An 18,118-nucleotide genomic window follows, 5' to 3' on the forward strand; every position below is an offset into this window, starting at 1 on the left:
TGTTCATCTGATTTAAGGTTCAACAAGGAACAGAGGTGTTCTTCTGCATACCTTGGTGGCAACGAGTGGTTATTTGAGTGGCTGTTGTCTTGTTATCGCCTCACAGAAATCGAGCCATTCTCCTCTGGCATCAACACATTTTCACCCAGAGAGCAGAAATGCTCAGAGCCGACCATCCGGCATGGAATCAATTATTGCCCAGTTGATGCTTTAATATATCTAACTAAACTCATTTCTGAGAGCTTTGGAGAAACATGGGGGACAGATGTTTTTTTGTTTTGTTTTTTTTACCTGTTTTTTCTTAATCATTTGAAGTATTTTTTTTAAATAAATTCACATGTCTATAACACCAGAGATTAATACATGTGAATTTATATTGACAGAGAAACGGTGCAGGAGTGTTACTGTTTAGAAAAGGCTGTATGTCTCCAAGTAACACCTGAAACCCTCTAAGGAGGGGGAGGAAAGTCGGGAAGATGAGTTGTTTAGGACCATGAGGAGCGCGCTGTTGAATGAGGGCTTCCAGGAGAGAACGGGAGAAGAGTAGTGGAGTGTCGTTTTCTTTAGCTGCGCGCTGATCCCAGTAATGCCGCCGCTCAAGTGTTGCATGCTGAAGAGTCCCGACGCCTAGCATGAAGAACCGACAAAAGGGGAAATGAAGATGAAGATAAAAGTGGTAATTATGAATGAAAGCCGTCGGAAGTATCACTGTAATATTCCGCTGTGGGGAGCTTTTATATATATATATATATATTTGTGCCTCTCAGAAGTGGAGTTGCAGACTGAGCTCTTTCACTGAATGTGACCCAGTTGCACTTTGCCACATACGCGTAATATTCACAGAGAATAATCCTACAACAGCTCGGCCGTTTAAAGTTGTTTTTCCTGCGTGGGTTGTGAGTGGGGATGGGGTTAAATATGACACGTCTGAACTGAGCAACCTAACAGTATTTTTGCAGCCTCGTTTTAAAACGTGTTTCCTTGTTGACAGAGCATGTTGAGCGCATTTGAGAAGAATAGCTGGCGTTGCGTTTTCAGCCTTGCATGTGTTATGTTGCGTTTGCTTTGAAAGCTGGCAGTTAATTAGTCAAAAAGAAAGAACGAAAAACAATCCTGAGCAAAGGTGCAGATTTATCCTCAAGCTTGTGTCGGTCCTGAACTGACTGAACCGCTCAGATCAAGTGCTCTGGCGTGATGTTGAGATTTGTGTTTCTGGTGTTTCACGTGTCCCTGCAGTGCCAAGGGGTTAGTGGCATCATCGTCGTTACCATGGTTACCGGCTTTTTGTTGGTGTACAACAGCAGCTCTGGTGACAGATCAGCTTCCTCGTCAACTTCTTCCTCCTCATCGTCCTCTTACCGTTTGGATGCGCGAGTTCAGTCCACTAAAGTACCGGACAGATCACAGAGACTCCAAACAACATCTCTGGAGGGGTACTCAGGTGTCATGGATCATAAGGTAAATACGGACCATCTGTGCCCTGTGAACCAAGTCAAGTCCTGTTATGGGCGGTAATGATGCTGCACCTGGTTCTTTGAAACTCCAGAGCACTTGCATGCATATTACAAACAGAGATATTATGGTCCACGTTTGTTTTTGTCTTTTTTGTTTTATAAAAGCTGCTTAGGAATTGAAAATGTGCAGGATCATCTCAGATGTTTAGCAGTAATGTTATCTCATCTGAAAATCAATAATGAAACTGTTTCCATTTTCAAAGATATCAAAGATATCACACAACACACAATCGCAGTGTTTGTTTGGAGTGTTTGGGTCCTTGCCAGTGCATTAGGTGCCTGCACAGAGAGGAGGAGGTTTAGTCCTGGAAAATATATGTTTGGAGGTGAAGTGAAGTGTCTGGTGGCTAAATGTGTTTTGATTTAGGCACATGGATGCACAGAAACCAGTGACACGGCAGAAACTCATGGGTCATAACATACTGCAGAGCGACAATGTTTGGAAAAGAGCAAGAAATTCGAATTCAGCATCTTTATGACGTTTTTGACAAATTAACAGTTTTCCAACCATCTCCATCAGACTACACAAAGGAAGGTGAATTCACCCTGTGCATTTGGACATCTTTGTAATCGGATGGTCATATTATAAACATCTATCCATCAGAAAGCACATTGATTGCGCTGATTGCTTTGTTTTTGTTGTTTTTTAGCAGCTGTACCTAATTTGTATTCTGCTGTCATCCAGGTAAAGCAGAGAGTAGCATGCAGAGTTCAGCTGTTTTAGGTCCTATTCTCTTTTTGCTGTATATCCTCCCTCTAGGCCACATTATCAGACGTTACAATAATATTTCTTATCATCTCTATGCTGATGACATTCAGTTGTACTGTTCTTTCAAAGCTTCTGAGTTGTATAAAGTGTCTTGTTTAAATAATTGTCTGTCAGAAATCAAACAATGGTTAAATGACAATTTCCTTCAGTTAAATGCAGATAAAACAGAAACTTTGATTATTGCACCTGATCACATGCTCTCAGAAATTAGGCAGCATATCAGTTTTTTAGACCCTTCATTTCAGTCGAGTCTCAGAAACTTAGGTGTTATATTTGACAGTTCAATGTCTCTTGAGAAACTCTCTAAACAACTTGTCCGGAACTGTTTTTATCATCTAAGAAACATTTCTAAACTCAGACTGGTGTCAAAGGCAGAACTTGAGATGATTATTCGTGCTATTATTTCTTCTCGTTTGGATTATTGTAACGGTCTTTTTACGTGTCTCAACAAATCAGCTCTGGATCGCCTTCAGTCTGTACAGAATGCAGCGGCGAGACTTTTAACTGGTACAAATAAGAGGTCACACATTACTCCAGTTTTGGCTTCTCTTCATTGGTTGCTTGTAAATTTTAGGGTTCATTTTAAAATTATAGTTGTAACTTTTAGAGCTCTGCACGGTGAAGCTCCCCAGTATATCTCTGACCTGTTGAAACCTCATGCTTCATCCCGAGCACTTAGGTCTTCAGGTCAGAGGCTACTGGTGGTCCCTCATACTGGGTTTAAAACACGTGGGGATCGAGCTTTTCAGGCACCGAGGCTGGAACTCTCTGCCGTTGTCTTTACGCTGTCTAGACTCTACTGACTCCTTTAAAAAGCAGCTGAAGACATTTTTATACAAACGGGCTTTTAATAAATTTTAACTTGTATGTCTGATCTTATTGTAAAGCACTTTGTGATTTTTATCTGTGAAATGTGCTATATAAATAAATTTTACTTACTTACTTACTTAAAAATGAGTTTTTTAAAATCCCCCCCAGTGACTGAAAACTCATTTGTGTATTTAATTTTTATACTACTTTATGTGCCAGACAGTTTTCCTTTTTGCTGCAGCAGCAGCAGCAGTGAGGCCTTTTCGTTTTAACTTTTCACAACAATAAAAAAGTTCTGAAAACCAGTTAATTAAAATTGCTTAACAATTTTCATTAAGAAAGCAGCACGAGTCTATTAAAGGTTTATTTAGCCCTCAAAGGCTTTTATAATACCATCTCATCTCTTAAGCATGACCTCAAAGTTCTCTTTATAGTTCACTCTGTTGCTTAATTCATAATTAATGTCTTCGGCATAAAATATTTAGGGACAAAAGCACTTAAATCAGGGTGCATTTCAACTATAATGTCTACTCAAGATATGACCACTGTAATCTTCTGGTCGTGTAAGCGGCACCTTCAACAGTAATATAGTACAAAGGCCCGATTCTCTGACCCACTGCATTATCACAGGCTCGTCTTTGAGATAGATTCGCACAGCATCACGTGTCCCCTCGCTGACAACAATATACAGCAGAGTGGAAAGCATGCTGCAATGCTCAGGCAGCACAGGAACGGATTTGGAGAGAAAAAGTTTTGCTTAGTGTTCACCTTACACTCCTCAGCGATCAATGAACGAGTGTGAGAGTCATGCTGCTTTGAAGAGAGGATTGATCCTGCTTAGGCCTGTTGGATTCGTCTCTGTGCTGTCTTGAGTCAGCTTGATTCTAAGATCAGCGCTCCTCTGAGATCATATCCCTTTAAAGCAAAGGAAAAAGAATCATTTAGCTCAGATTTTGCAGGTAATCTTAGGAGAAATGAACATAAGCTGCTTCACTTTGGACTTTGCGCGTGGGCACTTTATTATTCATGGTCTCTCCCGTTCATCAACCCCTCCTAGCTGACAGGTGATTTGTGATGGATCCACACTGCGACAGTTTCATACTGCTTAGTGTCACTCCGTACCTCCTTCCCATTGGGGGATATTCAAGCTCTGCTGCTGCTGCTTCATCCTCTGTCAGAGCCCAAGAGTGACTAACCAGAGCAGACCTGCTGCAGGATCTGTGGAGTGGGTGGATCCTTGCGTATAGTTCCTATTAGGGTCATCTCAGGTCTGCTGCTGCTTCGAGTGGAGGGAATCTTGGCTTTGACACAAGTGTGCGTGCAGACACAGAGACACACACCATCACGCAGACGCGCTGTTAAAATTTTATGCCCCCATCAGAGCCAGAGATGCTTGGGAATGTGAGAAAAGCTCTATCTGGTGTGCCTGCTGGACCCTGATTATTGCCTGAATACTTGTGTGCATATCTTGTTCACATGGGCTGTGATTTCACTAAGGTGGGTGGTGGTCTGTGGCGGCTTTGCTCATTTATGCATCACCCAAGAGGTGGCGAAACACCCAGCACACATTAATCACTAAGACTGTGCTGCCTCATGTAGCAGAGGGTTATAAGCTTAACATTTGGCTTTCCTCTGTTCTCATCTCGTTGCTTAAATGTGTGAAAAGAAAACAGCAGCAGAAACCCACAAATCTCCGTACTGTGAGATCACACATCGGAGTTAAGGTGCATATTTGTGTGGAATAGTTTCTCATTGTGTTTCTCTCTGTACGACTTCTGCAGCGTCTGCAAGTTTTCTTTTGGGGAGATTTCTGCCTCTAGTATGTGTTTCTTTTCTGTGGCGTGTTGCAGCGATTCGAGCTGCTGACTTGAACAGATTCTTTCACGCACGCAGGTTAACGCATTCTTCTGCTTGGCTCCTCATCTTTGCAGCCTCACTGATGTTTTGCCGATTCGAGTTAAAGAGATGTTGACCTTTGAAGAACTGTCAGCAGAGCCAATCTACATTGGCCTTTATAGTCTCTAATCACAAAGCCGGTGTGAAAGCACGAGTGCGGACTGTGTGCCGGCGCGACTTTATGATGTACCTACTTATTATGGGCAATGCCTCTTTGTGCTCTGACAGCTTTTAATGCAGCCAGCCTGGGAGGAATGGGCGCCATTATAATGCTGTCTTTACCTGACTGACGTTCAATTTAAAGCCGTCTCGTAGTGTACAAAGGCAGCTTATATTATCAGTCGGCGTGTGGAAAAAAGCAGGAACAAAATAAATTCAGCTCTTTGAGCTCTCTTAATGGATGACTTAGGATATACACATTTAAATTCAGCTCAAGGTAAGGGAGCACTCCTGGATGTTATCAGCTGTAACGCTCAGAATGATAATACAACGCCTAATTTGTTGTCTAGTTTTTACTGAAAAATTAGGCGAATAGCAATAGTCAAGAGGAAATCATAAACATCACCAGCAGGAAATGATTTTTGTCTCATCTCTCTCTCTTGGTTGACTTGAGCAGAAGAAGAAGACAGGTGCTGTTATTGTCTTAACTATTTCCTCAAATTGAGAACAGGTTTGGAATCGCGACCTGATTGTGTGTCATTGGCAGGAGCTTAATGAGACGTCTAGGGGAACTGTCGGGAGGATTTCGTTGTAATTAATTGGTCTCTGGGAAAAGAAAGCAGCACTGATCGTGAATCCCTCATGCCACAGCAGAGGCGCTTTTTCCATCTCCTGCTCTCAGCTGAGCCACTAGCCCAATTCTGTGCACTTTGGAAAGCATTCAGTGACACTGTTCAACATCTAAATGATTTTAATTCATTTCTAGAAAACGCATCTTGTTTTTTTTCCCCACTGCTGCTCCTATCACAGGATGCTACCGTGACAGAAGTCTTTCTATTGCTCACTATAATCAGAATCCAATAAAAAAGTCTAAAACCAAATCAAACAGTATTGTCTGTGAATTTTTCTGTGTATGCAGAGATCTTTGTTATTATCTGAAAATGATTACAAACTCATTATCGAGGCACACTGCAGATAGCGTGTTTCTACAGTTAAGCTTCCATAAGTGAACTTCAAATCTGCAGCTGAAAATAAAATAAATAAAGCCCCAATTATTGTTCTGAAATTGTTTCTGAAAATGTCTCTGTGGAGACCACTGGGCTTGAGTCTAAGAGTCAGCTGAGATACAATATGGAGTGTGCCCACTCCACTACCTTCTAGCAGTCTCTGTAGACCAGGGGTGGGCAATTCCAGGCCCCGAGGGCCGGTGTCCTGCAGGTTTTAGATCTCACCTTGGGTCAACACACCTGAATCACATGATTAGTTCGTTACCAGGCCTCTGGAGAACTTCAGGACATGTTGAGGAGCTAATTTAGCCGTTTAAATCAGCTGTGTTGGTTCAAGGACACATCTAAAATCTGCAGGGACACCGGCCCTCGGGGCCTGGAATTGCCCACCCCTGCTGTAGACTGGGGTGGCTGTAGCTCAGGTGGCAGAGCAGGTCAGCCACTAATCAGAAGGTCGGTGGTTTGATCCCAGGCTGCCTCCAAATATCCTTGGGCAAGATACTAACCCCATATTTGCCTACTGGTGGTGGTCAGACGGCCCGGTGGCGCCAGTGTCCGGCAGCCTCGCCTCTGTCAGTGCGCCCCAGGGCAGCTGTGGCTACAATGTAGCTGCTATCAGCAGTGTGTGAATGACTGAATGTAGTGTAAAGCGCTTTGGGGTCCTTAAGGACTAGAAAAGCACTATACTAATACCATTATAACCAGTGCTAAACAGACACCAAAGCAAGTTACCTGGATATCTAACAGTCATATGAACAAGTGGACAAAAATCTCTGATTGAAGGTAATTCAGTTTTGTAATGTCTTTGGCTAAAACACGCTCTTCTTCCAACCTTGACCCTACATGTTGATCATAAACCTAACAGCTTTACCTAAATCTAAAAAAAATAACTTAGTCCAAAAGATAAGTCAGAGACTGGTGGTGAGAGACAAGCAGGTGTAAATCTTCAGGTTCCTTATCTGGGGTTTAATCTGTGGTTAATTACGACAGCAAGAGACGTTTTTTTTCCCAGGTTTTCTTCATCACGTCTGTCTGACCTCTAAATACCTCATCCCAAGACTTCTTCCTCCAAGTCTGTGCGCTGTAACCTTTTTAAACCGAGTAAGTTTGCAGACATGAATTTGGAGACTGGAGGCACAATAGAAGAAGCTCTTGTTCAATATCAAAGGTTGACTGATGGGGTTTGCTCTGAAAGCAATTATGATGTTGGGTTCCCCTGGGAAGTGTATAATCAGGATCATACTGATTAGTCTGGAGTCAGAGAGTGGGCGGTAATTGACCGGGACTGGAACCAGAGCCGTACTCCGAACTGCATCTTCTTGTCCTGCTCTTAACAATATGGACCTCGTTAATCCAGTCAGCTTCACATCATGTTTCAGTGAACAGCCTCGGTTGAAATTAGCGTCTTTTTAGGTCACGTTAATTCAGGAAAGCGTATTGATTTATAGGTTGTGCCACTATTGATCAATAGAGGTGGGAATCACCATACATCCCACGATACGATATTATCACAATACTTAACACACGATACGATATTATTGCAATATTAAAAAATATTTTGCGATATTCAGATTCTGTACATAAAGGTAAACTTTATCAATCCTCATTTTCTCTAATATCAAAGTCTCACACTCAGTCTTTCTCTCATTTCAGTTTGATTGTTGACAAACTGAACGGTTTGTATTACAGTCTAGTCCAACTTAACTGAATCAACCATCTGGTACAATTATAGCTATTCTGAACTATGCAGTTTATGAAAACTATGCAGCCCCTTCAGCAACTGAAGAATTTGAAAGTCAATTAAAACAAAATATAATTTTACATTAAATAAAAAAGTTTTAAACTTAATTAAAATAAAACATGTCTTAAATTAAAATAAGTAAACTGTCATGTTTATTGCTGCCAAAAACAAGTTAAACACATTTGGACAGTGAAGGAATGTCAGGATTCTTGCTCAGAAAAAGGATCAACATGCTCTGAAGTCAGAGCACAAAAACCTTTTTGTAACAAAATATCGATTTCTGCTGTCCCTGTATCGATACATTATTAGCAAACAAAATATCACCATACTACACAGTATCCATTTTTTCCCCCACCCCCATTGATCAAGGTAGACAACCTTCTGTCTGCATAATAAAGTCTGAATATGGGTGCGTAGGAGTCAGCAGGTGTTAAAGTGATGGTTGTTTCACGAATCAAAGGACAAATCAAAGGTAATTCAAGGCTGATTATGAGTGAAAACTACTTGTAATGAATTCCATTCATGTATTTATCCAGTCACTAGTCTGTGGGTTGCACCTTCAGCTGCCTGGCCTCTGAAATATTCTGCTTGTGATTTTGAAAGCCAGTCTCGCTGTGATACAGGATTTATAAGTGCCTATTTCCCAGCAACATCAAGCTGTCAGAAGCTCTGGGAGCCGAAGCTGGAACTTCAGCATCGCTGTCAAGGACACTTTTATTATTTCACAGGCACTTTAAACTATGACACCAGCCTGGCAACCTTCAATTGACTTTCACTTGTTTAACACACCTTCCTGACTTTTAACATTATTATAATTTGGATTATGCTTTGCGGTAATTGCTTGGACAGTGCTTAGGGGCAAATGCACTTTCTGTCTCTCTGTTGTCTGCAGAGAAAGAAAGACCTAAAAGGACTGTGATTCTTCCCAGCCAAGACGGGGAGGGTGTGTTTGTGCAACCAAGTGTGTAATTTGCTCCAACCTACCTGATATTGAGAGAGCGCGCACATCCCAACAGGGATGATTTTCAGGGGGGAAATCTGCTGGAGAATGGAAATGTGATGAGCGTTCCGAACAAAGACTTTGAGTGTGTTCGTTTGAAGGAATTCCAACTAGTTTTGGATCTCGATGTTTTTCAGACTGTTGCAAATTCTCGCCAGAGAAACGTGATTTCATTACATATTTTGGGGCTACACTGAACTCGCCACACAGATTCACAGACATCCCCAGACACTGCACTCATGCACACATTTACAAAGAGACACACATGCACACAAGGCAATCATTCAGTGTGGGGTCACAGATAGTGGGGGTGTATTATAAATATAGCTGTGGTAGCAGTGCAGCCTCTGGCGCTGGTAAAATCACCTGTCTGCGCACACACACACACACACACACACACACACGCACACACACCTTCCCACCTCAGAACCTGATGGAGTGTGAAGTACCGAGCACAGTTCAGAATGCCAATGCAGCTCTCTATTAGGGTGGGGAATAATTCATGTGAAGAGTCTCTGGGTGTTTGCTGTCGGATCATTCAGTTTTCAAGTTTGAAAAACCTGGTTGGATGCCACAACATGAATACCTGGTTCATACAATTCAAGCCCAAACAAGCACTCTTCACTCCAATGCTGCACAAAAAAGCTGCATGAACAGGATTTCGACCAGTGCATGTCGTCCGTGTTTTATGTTTTTTTTATTTTAAGTGAAAACTGCTGAATAAATGTGTTATGTTGAGATGTGTGAAGTCTAACTGCTTGATTCAAGAGCCGTCTGGATGCAGCCGAATCATAATCAATGATTGAAAGGTCTCTACATGAATTTGCTTTAAACTCCAGTGTTAAAATCCCCACTTTCGCCCCAATCTCAGAGATGAATGAATGAATGAATGAATGAATGAATGAATGAATGAATGCTTCATTGGCCATATGCAGGTTGCCCTGCAGAGGAATAGGACCCCCCCCCCCCCCCCCCCCCCCCCCCCCCCGACTTACACACACAACAAAGACATCACATGGGAATACAAGTCGGAGATCGGCAGCGTTACAGAGAAAACACTGAAAAAGTACACTACAATGGGAAAATACAAGAGGAAAAAAAGAGACCTCTACTCGTGCTGGGCACCTATGGGAGGACGGCATGAGAACAGGAAACAAAAAAACTCCTCTGCACAGAGAGCACATAAATGTCCACATTACAACATTGGAGCACGTGACAAGCCACAGGGTTGGGTGGGGGGTGAGGAGTAATCCCAAGGAAAAGAGATGCTTTATATGCTTCAAGCTTGCTTAAGCTTTTCGTGGTTGCCACATTTTAAAATCAAGCAGAGCATCTCAGAAAAAATTAGATTTGACTTGACTAGTATCTCATTCCCCACATTTAAATATGTCAACAACTACTGAACGCAAATATTGTTGGTTTCTGGTTCTCAAAGGCTAAAAAACACTTTTTAACACACTTTTTATCTTCATGTGTTTAAGATACATTTTCAATCATGTAAGTAAAAATAATACAGTAGCTTGCACATCAAGTTAGGACCTCGCTCTGAACACCTCGCTCTACATCTGGTTTTACGGAGTGCCAGAGAGATTTAAACTTATTTATCTGAAACTGTTAAGTCCATCTGGGGCGATCGTGGCTCAAGAGTTGGAAGTTCACCTTGTAATTGGAAGGTTGCCGGTTCGAGCCCCGGCTTGGACAGTCTCGTCGTTGTGTCCTTGGGCAAGACTCTTCACCCGTTGCCTACTGGTGGTGGTCAGAGGGTCCGGTGGCGCCAGTGTCTGGCAGCCTCGCCTCTGTCAGTGCGCCCCAGGGTGGCTGTGGCTACAATGTAGCTGCCATCACCAGTGTGTGAATGGGTGGATATGTGAAGTGCTTTGGGGTCCTTAGGGACTAGTACAGTGCTATACAAATACAGGCCATTTACCATCTGTGACTTGTGGTTGGATTTTTCTCTCCCACCACTTTGTCTCATTACATAATGTGAATGAAACTGCAACGATGTCTGACTTTTTAACTTTGAACTTCACAGCCGCTGAAAATGCACTGCAGGACTTGTGCCCTGGTGACCAGCTCTGGGCAACTGACAGCGAGCAAGAGGGGCGAAGAAATCGACCGCTCGGAGTGTGTTATTCGTATGAACGATGCTCCCAGCCTCGGGTATCAGCAGGACGTCGGTCGGCGCGCAAGCCTGCGTGTTATAGCTCACTCCAGCCTGCAGAGGGTGCTGCGGAGCAGGCAGGAGCTCCTCAACATGAGCCAAGACACAGTGTTCATCTTCTGGGGACCAAGCAGTTGCATGAGACGTGATGGAAAAGGCCATGTTTACAACAACCTGAAGCTTTTAAACCAGCTGCTACCCAAACTTAAAATCTACATTATTTCCAGGATCAAGATGCTGAAGTTTGATGAACTATTTAAAAAGGAAACTGGGATTGACAGGTAAATATTCACATGATGAGTGAGTTTTATATTTTTGGGACTTGAATGAGACAAAGAAATCAAGAGACACACAACACACAAAAGAACTGTCATTAGTGTTTACATTTTAGGGGAATATATTACAAAGATAGAAAGCGCTAATTTCTTACCTATTGTTTTATGTACAGAATTCAGTACACAGCAGATGCATGTTTTTCATAAGCAAAGGCAGGAGTAAGAGATTCATTATTCATTATTTTTTGTTTTGATGCATAAACGTAAACACAGTTTAAAGAATGCAAAAACAGCAGGATGCACCAGACACTGATATTCCCTTCGAGATGTAAAATACAATTTGTGAACAAACTCCAAACCTGTGCAAACAGGATGTGATGGATATATGAGCTGAGCGCGAGGCTGCGATTTGGATGAGGCTTTAATGAAGAGCTGCAGCAGCTCCCAGACATGCCAGAACCCTTTGATACATGTGACTCAATCTTTGTAGATGTAACTACATGAGTGGCCGACACCTTTGCCAGCATTCGTGATCGTTTTGGCAATCTCCCCTCAGGACATCTGCGAGTCCTTATCTTGAGGCTATGATCATCATTCACTCACTGATCTGAAAACTGGAGAAAAAAAGTAATGTATGGGAAGAATCCATGCTACTAAACTGGCCAATCACAACCATTGCAGGCTGTGTTAATGTGACATGTAGTTACATTTCCAGGAAGCAGCATTTCATCATCAGTGTAAGGTTTCAGAGGGATCTACAGATACCTCCTGTGTACATTTTATGCAAAGGTATCATTTTCCTATGGGAAAGCCTAACAAGTGTATGCAGCTGGTAGGCATCAGGAAGTGAAATGCTTGCACTGTATTCCCAATCCTGCATCTGAAATAAAATTATCTTTAATATTGCATTAAAAAGTAATAACGTTCTAAAGAAACAGCTCACAAAAGTCTCGGCTGGAAAAAAGAAAATAATTTTATCATCTAACATCTCAAGCTGGGTTACCAAAGATTTCTACACGTTCTTTGCTTTTATAGAGAATATGAAGCGGAGCCACGTTTCCTGACTTTTAATACATGGTAATTGTCTCTTTGCATACGCGGGACAGGCAAAGTGAAAAATGGCTGAATGTGACCTTGCAAAAAAGACAACGGGAGACAAAGACACCTCATTGTCGTGAATGCAGCTATTCATCTAAACTCATTTGCATGTGAACAATAAGCCAACAGATTGAAAACTGAATGAAAAATGTTGCATTTGAATGGCAACCCAGTGACTTCTGCTCTCATGTAGCAATAGCCGGTGTCAGAATGAATGTTTTTATGTATTTATCTTTATTTTATTTTCTATTCTATTTCTTTTTTATAACAGCCCATGTATCAACTGTCACACAGTCGGCTGCAGGGTTTCCTCTTCAGCGACTGATCAGATGAAATCTAAAAACAACGGTTTTACCATCTTTAATCTTTTCTGAACAGCTTCTCTTTTCTTCCAGGAAGAGTTCCAACTCCTGGTTGAGCACCGGCTGGTTTACTATGGCTATAGCCCTGGAGCTGTGTGATAGAATCAACGTCTATGGCATGGTGCCTCCTGATTCCTGCAGGTAGATTCCTGCAGTTTCTTTTTCTTCTCCAAATATTTATTAGCTTTGCTTCATTTTTTAAAAAAACTTAGCATTCCTTAACTGTTGGAAGATTAATATGACTTGTGGATATTTATTGATAAACCACCATGGCCAAAACATAGATCCATGCAATTTAAATATTTTGGTTTTTAGTAATATTGTGTCAGTTTATGATTGGGTAAAAGGCCAGCAGGGTTTTTATTTGATGTTATAAAGTAAAGACCCCACCATTCTAAAATATGATATGTTTTTAAGTACCAAGGCGTGTGATGGGAATTTGAATAGACTACTGTCAGGGTTTCTGGGTCGTTGACCCAGTATTTTCAGTTCACGTTCACTGTTTATCTACTGCCTGTTCCACTTCCTGTTTTATTGTGTTAGCCTTGGTCTGTGTGCATTATGTTCAGTCCTCTTCCCATTTATCATTAGTTCATTATGTTCAGCTGTTCACTCACCTGTCTCCAATCGTTGTCATTGTTAGTCATGTATTTAAGCCCTCTCTTCCCTTCAGCCCTTGTCGTGTCATTGATGTTATGTTGTCGTTTCCGCCTGCGTTCAGTCAGCTAGCCATTCAGTCTTTCAGTCAGTCAGTCAGTCAGTCCTTCATTCATTCATTCATTCATTCATTCATTCATTCATTCAGTCAGCTAGCCATTCAGTCTTTCAGTCAGTCAGTCAGTCCTTCATTCATTTATTCATTCAGTCATTCATTCATTCATTCATTCAGTCAGCTAGCCATTCAGTCTTTCAGTCAGTCAGTCCTTCATTCATTTATTCATTCAGTCAGTCAGTCAGTCAGTCAGTCCTTCATTCATTCATTCGTTCAGTCAGTCAGTCCTTCATTCATTCATTCATTCATTCATTCAGTCAGTCAGTCAGTCGTCCAGCCAGCCAGCCCTTTCCTACTCCTGTTCTGTTTCTTCACTCCATCGACAATAAACACCAACCTTCACCTACCTACCCGTGAGTCCAGCATTTGGGTCCTCCTTCTTCCTCGCCTCCACACAAAACCTGACAGCTACAAACTATTATGTAATTACTGTATGATAGAGCATTGAAAACCTATGATGAAATGACATATTATTATTGGCAATGTTTAATTTTACAGACGTACAGTTATCTAGTCTTGAAAATCTTGTTAAATACATGAATGTTTGTCATATTTGTCAGATTTTACACCATATGGTTTAGTCGGTTTATTAGGATAAACAAAAAACAAATGGACAGAAGTCTGACGTTACAGCTGCATTATTTCTTTGAGGACGAGCTCTTTTGGTCAGTCTGCATTAAATGTGAAGGTGTGTAAGAGTGGAGCTCCGTACCCGTCAGCGTCAGACAGCAGAGTAATACTTGAAATGCCAGTTAAATAAATTAATAATCAGTTGATTGATAAGCAGATATAAAGCAGTGAGTTGGTTGTTCTCCTATTGCCAACTTGTTTCCCTTCACTGTTGGGCTTTTGGTATGTTTTCTTTTTCTTCTTCTCCTTTTACCTTTTAAGATGTAGCCAGGGACCACATGTTTAAATGATCCCAAGGCTAACTCTTGTGTCTTTACAGCAATGTTTATTAAAAATATTTAGATAAGCTCCTTAATCATCTGAGCATTTTGCATTTTGCAGCATTTTGCTCTCCACCAACTCCCAAAAGAAATATCAATGTTCCACCATATTTAACATCTACTAACTAGCTTTGTCTGATGGGTGCAGTGGGTTTGGAGCTGCACAATGCAGCAGAAAACAAGACATACCAATCCACCGAATGTTATTAGAATTACTGAGAAAGGGCGTGTCACACGTGCACGAACTTTTAACCCTTATTCACTGGTTTGTGAATGTTATTTTCTCCTTAGCGTCGAGTTTTGTCTGTTAAAATATGCATTGAGATGCTTTATCCTCACGGCAGGTTCAGTTTGTCACTTCCTGTTTGAGCCAGTGGGCCAAATAGTGCATGAAGCGAATGGTACACTTCTTCTGTTCTGTGCTGCAGCCTCACTCTGTGATTTAGTGTGTGCCGACACCACTGATCTTTCCACATAAAATCGTGTCTAGTGCATCTTTAATGATGTCTTCCAACTTGGTAATATAGCATTTACTCCCTGCAGTGGACGCCAGCACCACTGAAAACATCGTCGCATTTTACAGTGAAATAGCGCTGCTGAAAATATACTGTACAGGTTTGTACCGTGTGTTTTTAGCATTTAAGAGACACTGGAAAATCTGCTGATTTTATTTTCTGACATTTGGCCACAAGGACAAGAACACAAAGAACACTTTGAAAAATTCATGGCACCCTCACGTGTCACAGAAAGCTCCACTGAGCTTTGTGTTAGCGTGAGTGTCAGATGAACAGGAGAGTGTATAATGAACATTTCTGTGAGTGCGGATTCTTCTGATCTTTCTGTTTTTCTTTGTTCCTTCTTCTCTTTATTCCCCTCTCCCACTTGTTTCTTTCCCCCTCCCCACCCATGAATCTCATAATTACACACTATTTCGACATCCCTCCTGTGCGCATTGGCTTTCATGCTATTTCATGGCTCCCTCCTCTCTCTTCTCGCCTGTGTAGATCCTCCTCCCATCCTACTGTACCGTATCATTACTATGAGCCCTCGGGGCCCAACGAGTGCTCCATGTATCTTTCTCACGAGAGAAATCGGCGAGGAAGCCACCACCGTTTCATCACAGAGAAGGCGGTATTTGCAAACTGGGCTCGAACTCGTGACATCCACTTTTACCAGCCAGACTGGAAGCCCTCTCCCATCGTCACCACCGTGAATGGCTCGTACACTGCAAATCCAGCCGGATCCTGAAACGCACCCCAGAGACGAACCCCAGAAATGTGAAATATGTGTTTGGATGGTTATCAGCGTTCAGATTCCCTTTGTGGCCAGTATGAATACACAAGACAGCAGCAGGACATAGCGAGCTGCTTGTGGCTGTTAGCCGACTGTCTAAGCAGCTTGGCAGAATGGGATCATTGCGTAACAGCAGCACAAAGCCTCGACAATGCTTTGGAAGTGTAACTCTAAAAGGATGAATTTCATACTGGAATCAAAGCCATGAGTAGGGTTGCCAACTCCCTGAGAAATAAATAAGGGACACCTCGTGGCCAGGGCCGGGCGACCCAGTTGTCTTCACCCTTCCCAGTGTGGTGAATTTTTTAGCTCTTTTTTTGTGTGTGAAATTATTTTTTTTAACCATTTGACTTGAATTTGATTTAAGTAGATGCGTATTCTTTGTGATATCAACACATGGGAAACAAAAATCAGTTAGCCATTTATTTTTAGCTCAAAATGACAACATTAACACAATAAAACAGGTCTCTTTCTTAAACAGAAGCCTGTCATGCTTAACTTTTGATAATAAAAGTAAATCTTTCTTTAAAAGAACTCTGTCCTGCTTAACTTAAAATTATATAAATTAATAGAAAACAATAGAAAGAAAAATATTCTTGTAACAGTGCACATTTAGTGCATTTAGTGCAATTGGCTTCAGCAGAGGCATTATTTCAGCTTTTGCTCCCGTTTGTAAACCCACTTGTTCCCATGATTACGCGTCATAACTCATCATCATTATTCATCTATGTATTACTTTTATGTATTACTCATCTATTTGTTGTAATCATCTATCCTTGCAGTTGTTTATTACACAAAATAAATTATATTATCACACTTCTAGCCACATAGCGCTGATATTCACTGCACATGCCCATTTTAACCTTAACCAGAGGGTTTAAAAACAAACAAACCAGTGTTTACCATATCTGGTTCTGCCGTGGCCTGGTAGACAAAAATTGGTTAAGGGTTCCCCGAGCTTTCACGCCCCTCATGTTCTTCATGTGCCCACCATTAGAAGCACGCCTATGGAAAAAGTGCGCCGGCACACAGTGCAGTGCGCTTTATAGGTGTTATCGTGCACTTTTCCAGCCAGGTGTTTTCCTTTTCCCATTCTTCCCTGTACTTTTGCAGCCTTTTTTTCTTTCTCTGAGAGGAACAAACATTGCTGGTCTAATGCTGGGCTCACACTGTGCGATTTTTGGCCCATTTTGAGCCGATTTTTGAGTCGTGCGACCAATTTGGTGATCGGCCCGATTTTGGCCTTCATCGTGCATCGTGTAGTATACGTGGGGTAACGAGAAGCGATTAACACCTCATGACCAGCTCCCGATCATCAATCGCTCGTGAGGGTGTCACCGCAGCCGCTCACACTGCTCACGCGCAAACACGTAAACGTCGGTGAAAAAGACGGAGCAGCACGGCTGTGCAGCGTGTGATCTGGACTCAAGCGATGGAGGCACAACTTGTAGAACTTTGGAAAGCTCATCCGAGCCTTTTCGATGTGGCATCACCAAATTATCACGACCACAACAACCGTGAAAATAGTTGGATTTACATTGCTGCTCAATCACAGCTGCCTGATCATGTTTGTCATTAGTAATTTAGCAAAGTTGATGGTGGTGTGTGTCTGTGTGAGTGAAAGACAGAGAGGGAGAGCGAGCGACAGATTTTCTGTTATAACCTTCATTTTATGGAGGCACAGTGTGACTCAGGTCGCATCAGAGCATCGGGCGGTATAGTGTGAGACCTGCATCGTGACCTACGAACTTATAACCCATGCGAGCCAATCGTGCAGTTTGAAAATCGCAGTGTTTGCCCAGCTTCAGGTGTACTGTCGTCTGAGACTTGCACCGCAGTGTCGGCGTTTGTTTCCCTGTTGGCCATGCTTTTTGTTGTGGTCATCTGTTGTCTTCCGGTATTGTCTCCGCAAGCGACCTTTCCTCAACCAATGAGATGGGCGGTAATCTGAATTGTCATACTCGAATTGTCATAAGTGTGCTGTCAGCTCATTGGTCACAAAGCAGGGGCGGGGCTGGGAATTATGTTTTCAAACAAAGCGTTAATTACATTAAAATTTATAGACTACTTTTGATTCTCACTGTATTACGGGACAAAGTGCGTCCCTTATTAGCTCAATACGGGACGTGTACTTTTGTTTCTAAATACGGGACGATTCCGTTTTTTAAGGGACGGTTGGCAACCCTAGCCATGAGGGTTGTCTCAAGTGTGCTTTTTACACAAAACAGAGCCGCTTTAGTAACACTTGAGCTGTCAGAGAGGAAACAGGCAAAAGGAAAACAGTAAACACTGCATGTCTCATCTATTCTAT

At 42.0% G+C, this 18,118-nt stretch overlaps 1 protein-coding gene and 1 long non-coding RNA gene across 4 annotated transcripts in view; both read left to right on the plus strand.

Moving 5' to 3' along the window:
• LOC146490673 (uncharacterized) overlaps positions 1–18,118 on the plus strand; it is a 63,630-nt gene that overhangs the window by 31,975 nt on the left and 13,537 nt on the right. The window lies entirely within an intron of this gene.
• st6galnac5b (ST6 (alpha-N-acetyl-neuraminyl-2,3-beta-galactosyl-1,3)-N-acetylgalactosaminide alpha-2,6-sialyltransferase 5b) lies at positions 397–16,010 on the plus strand. 2 transcript variants are annotated; one of them, XM_085151823.1, is made up of 5 exons: positions 397–676; positions 1,237–1,458; positions 10,929–11,338; positions 12,826–12,933; positions 15,519–16,010. In XM_085151823.1, exons 1-5 carry the CDS (start codon positions 656–658, stop codon positions 15,760–15,762), a joined length of 1,005 nt encoding a protein of 334 aa, XP_085007949.1. In that variant the 5' UTR covers positions 397–655; the 3' UTR covers positions 15,763–16,010. The 2 variants fall into 2 exon arrangements, with proteins under 2 accessions (XP_085007949.1, XP_085007948.1); XM_085151822.1 differs by lacking the exon at positions 397–676 and having other exon boundaries at positions 687–1,458.

Source organism: Neolamprologus multifasciatus, chromosome 23, assembly GCF_963576455.1.
Source record: "Neolamprologus multifasciatus chromosome 23, fNeoMul1.2, whole genome shotgun sequence".
Lineage (NCBI taxonomy): Eukaryota > Metazoa > Chordata > Actinopteri > Cichliformes > Cichlidae > Neolamprologus > Neolamprologus multifasciatus.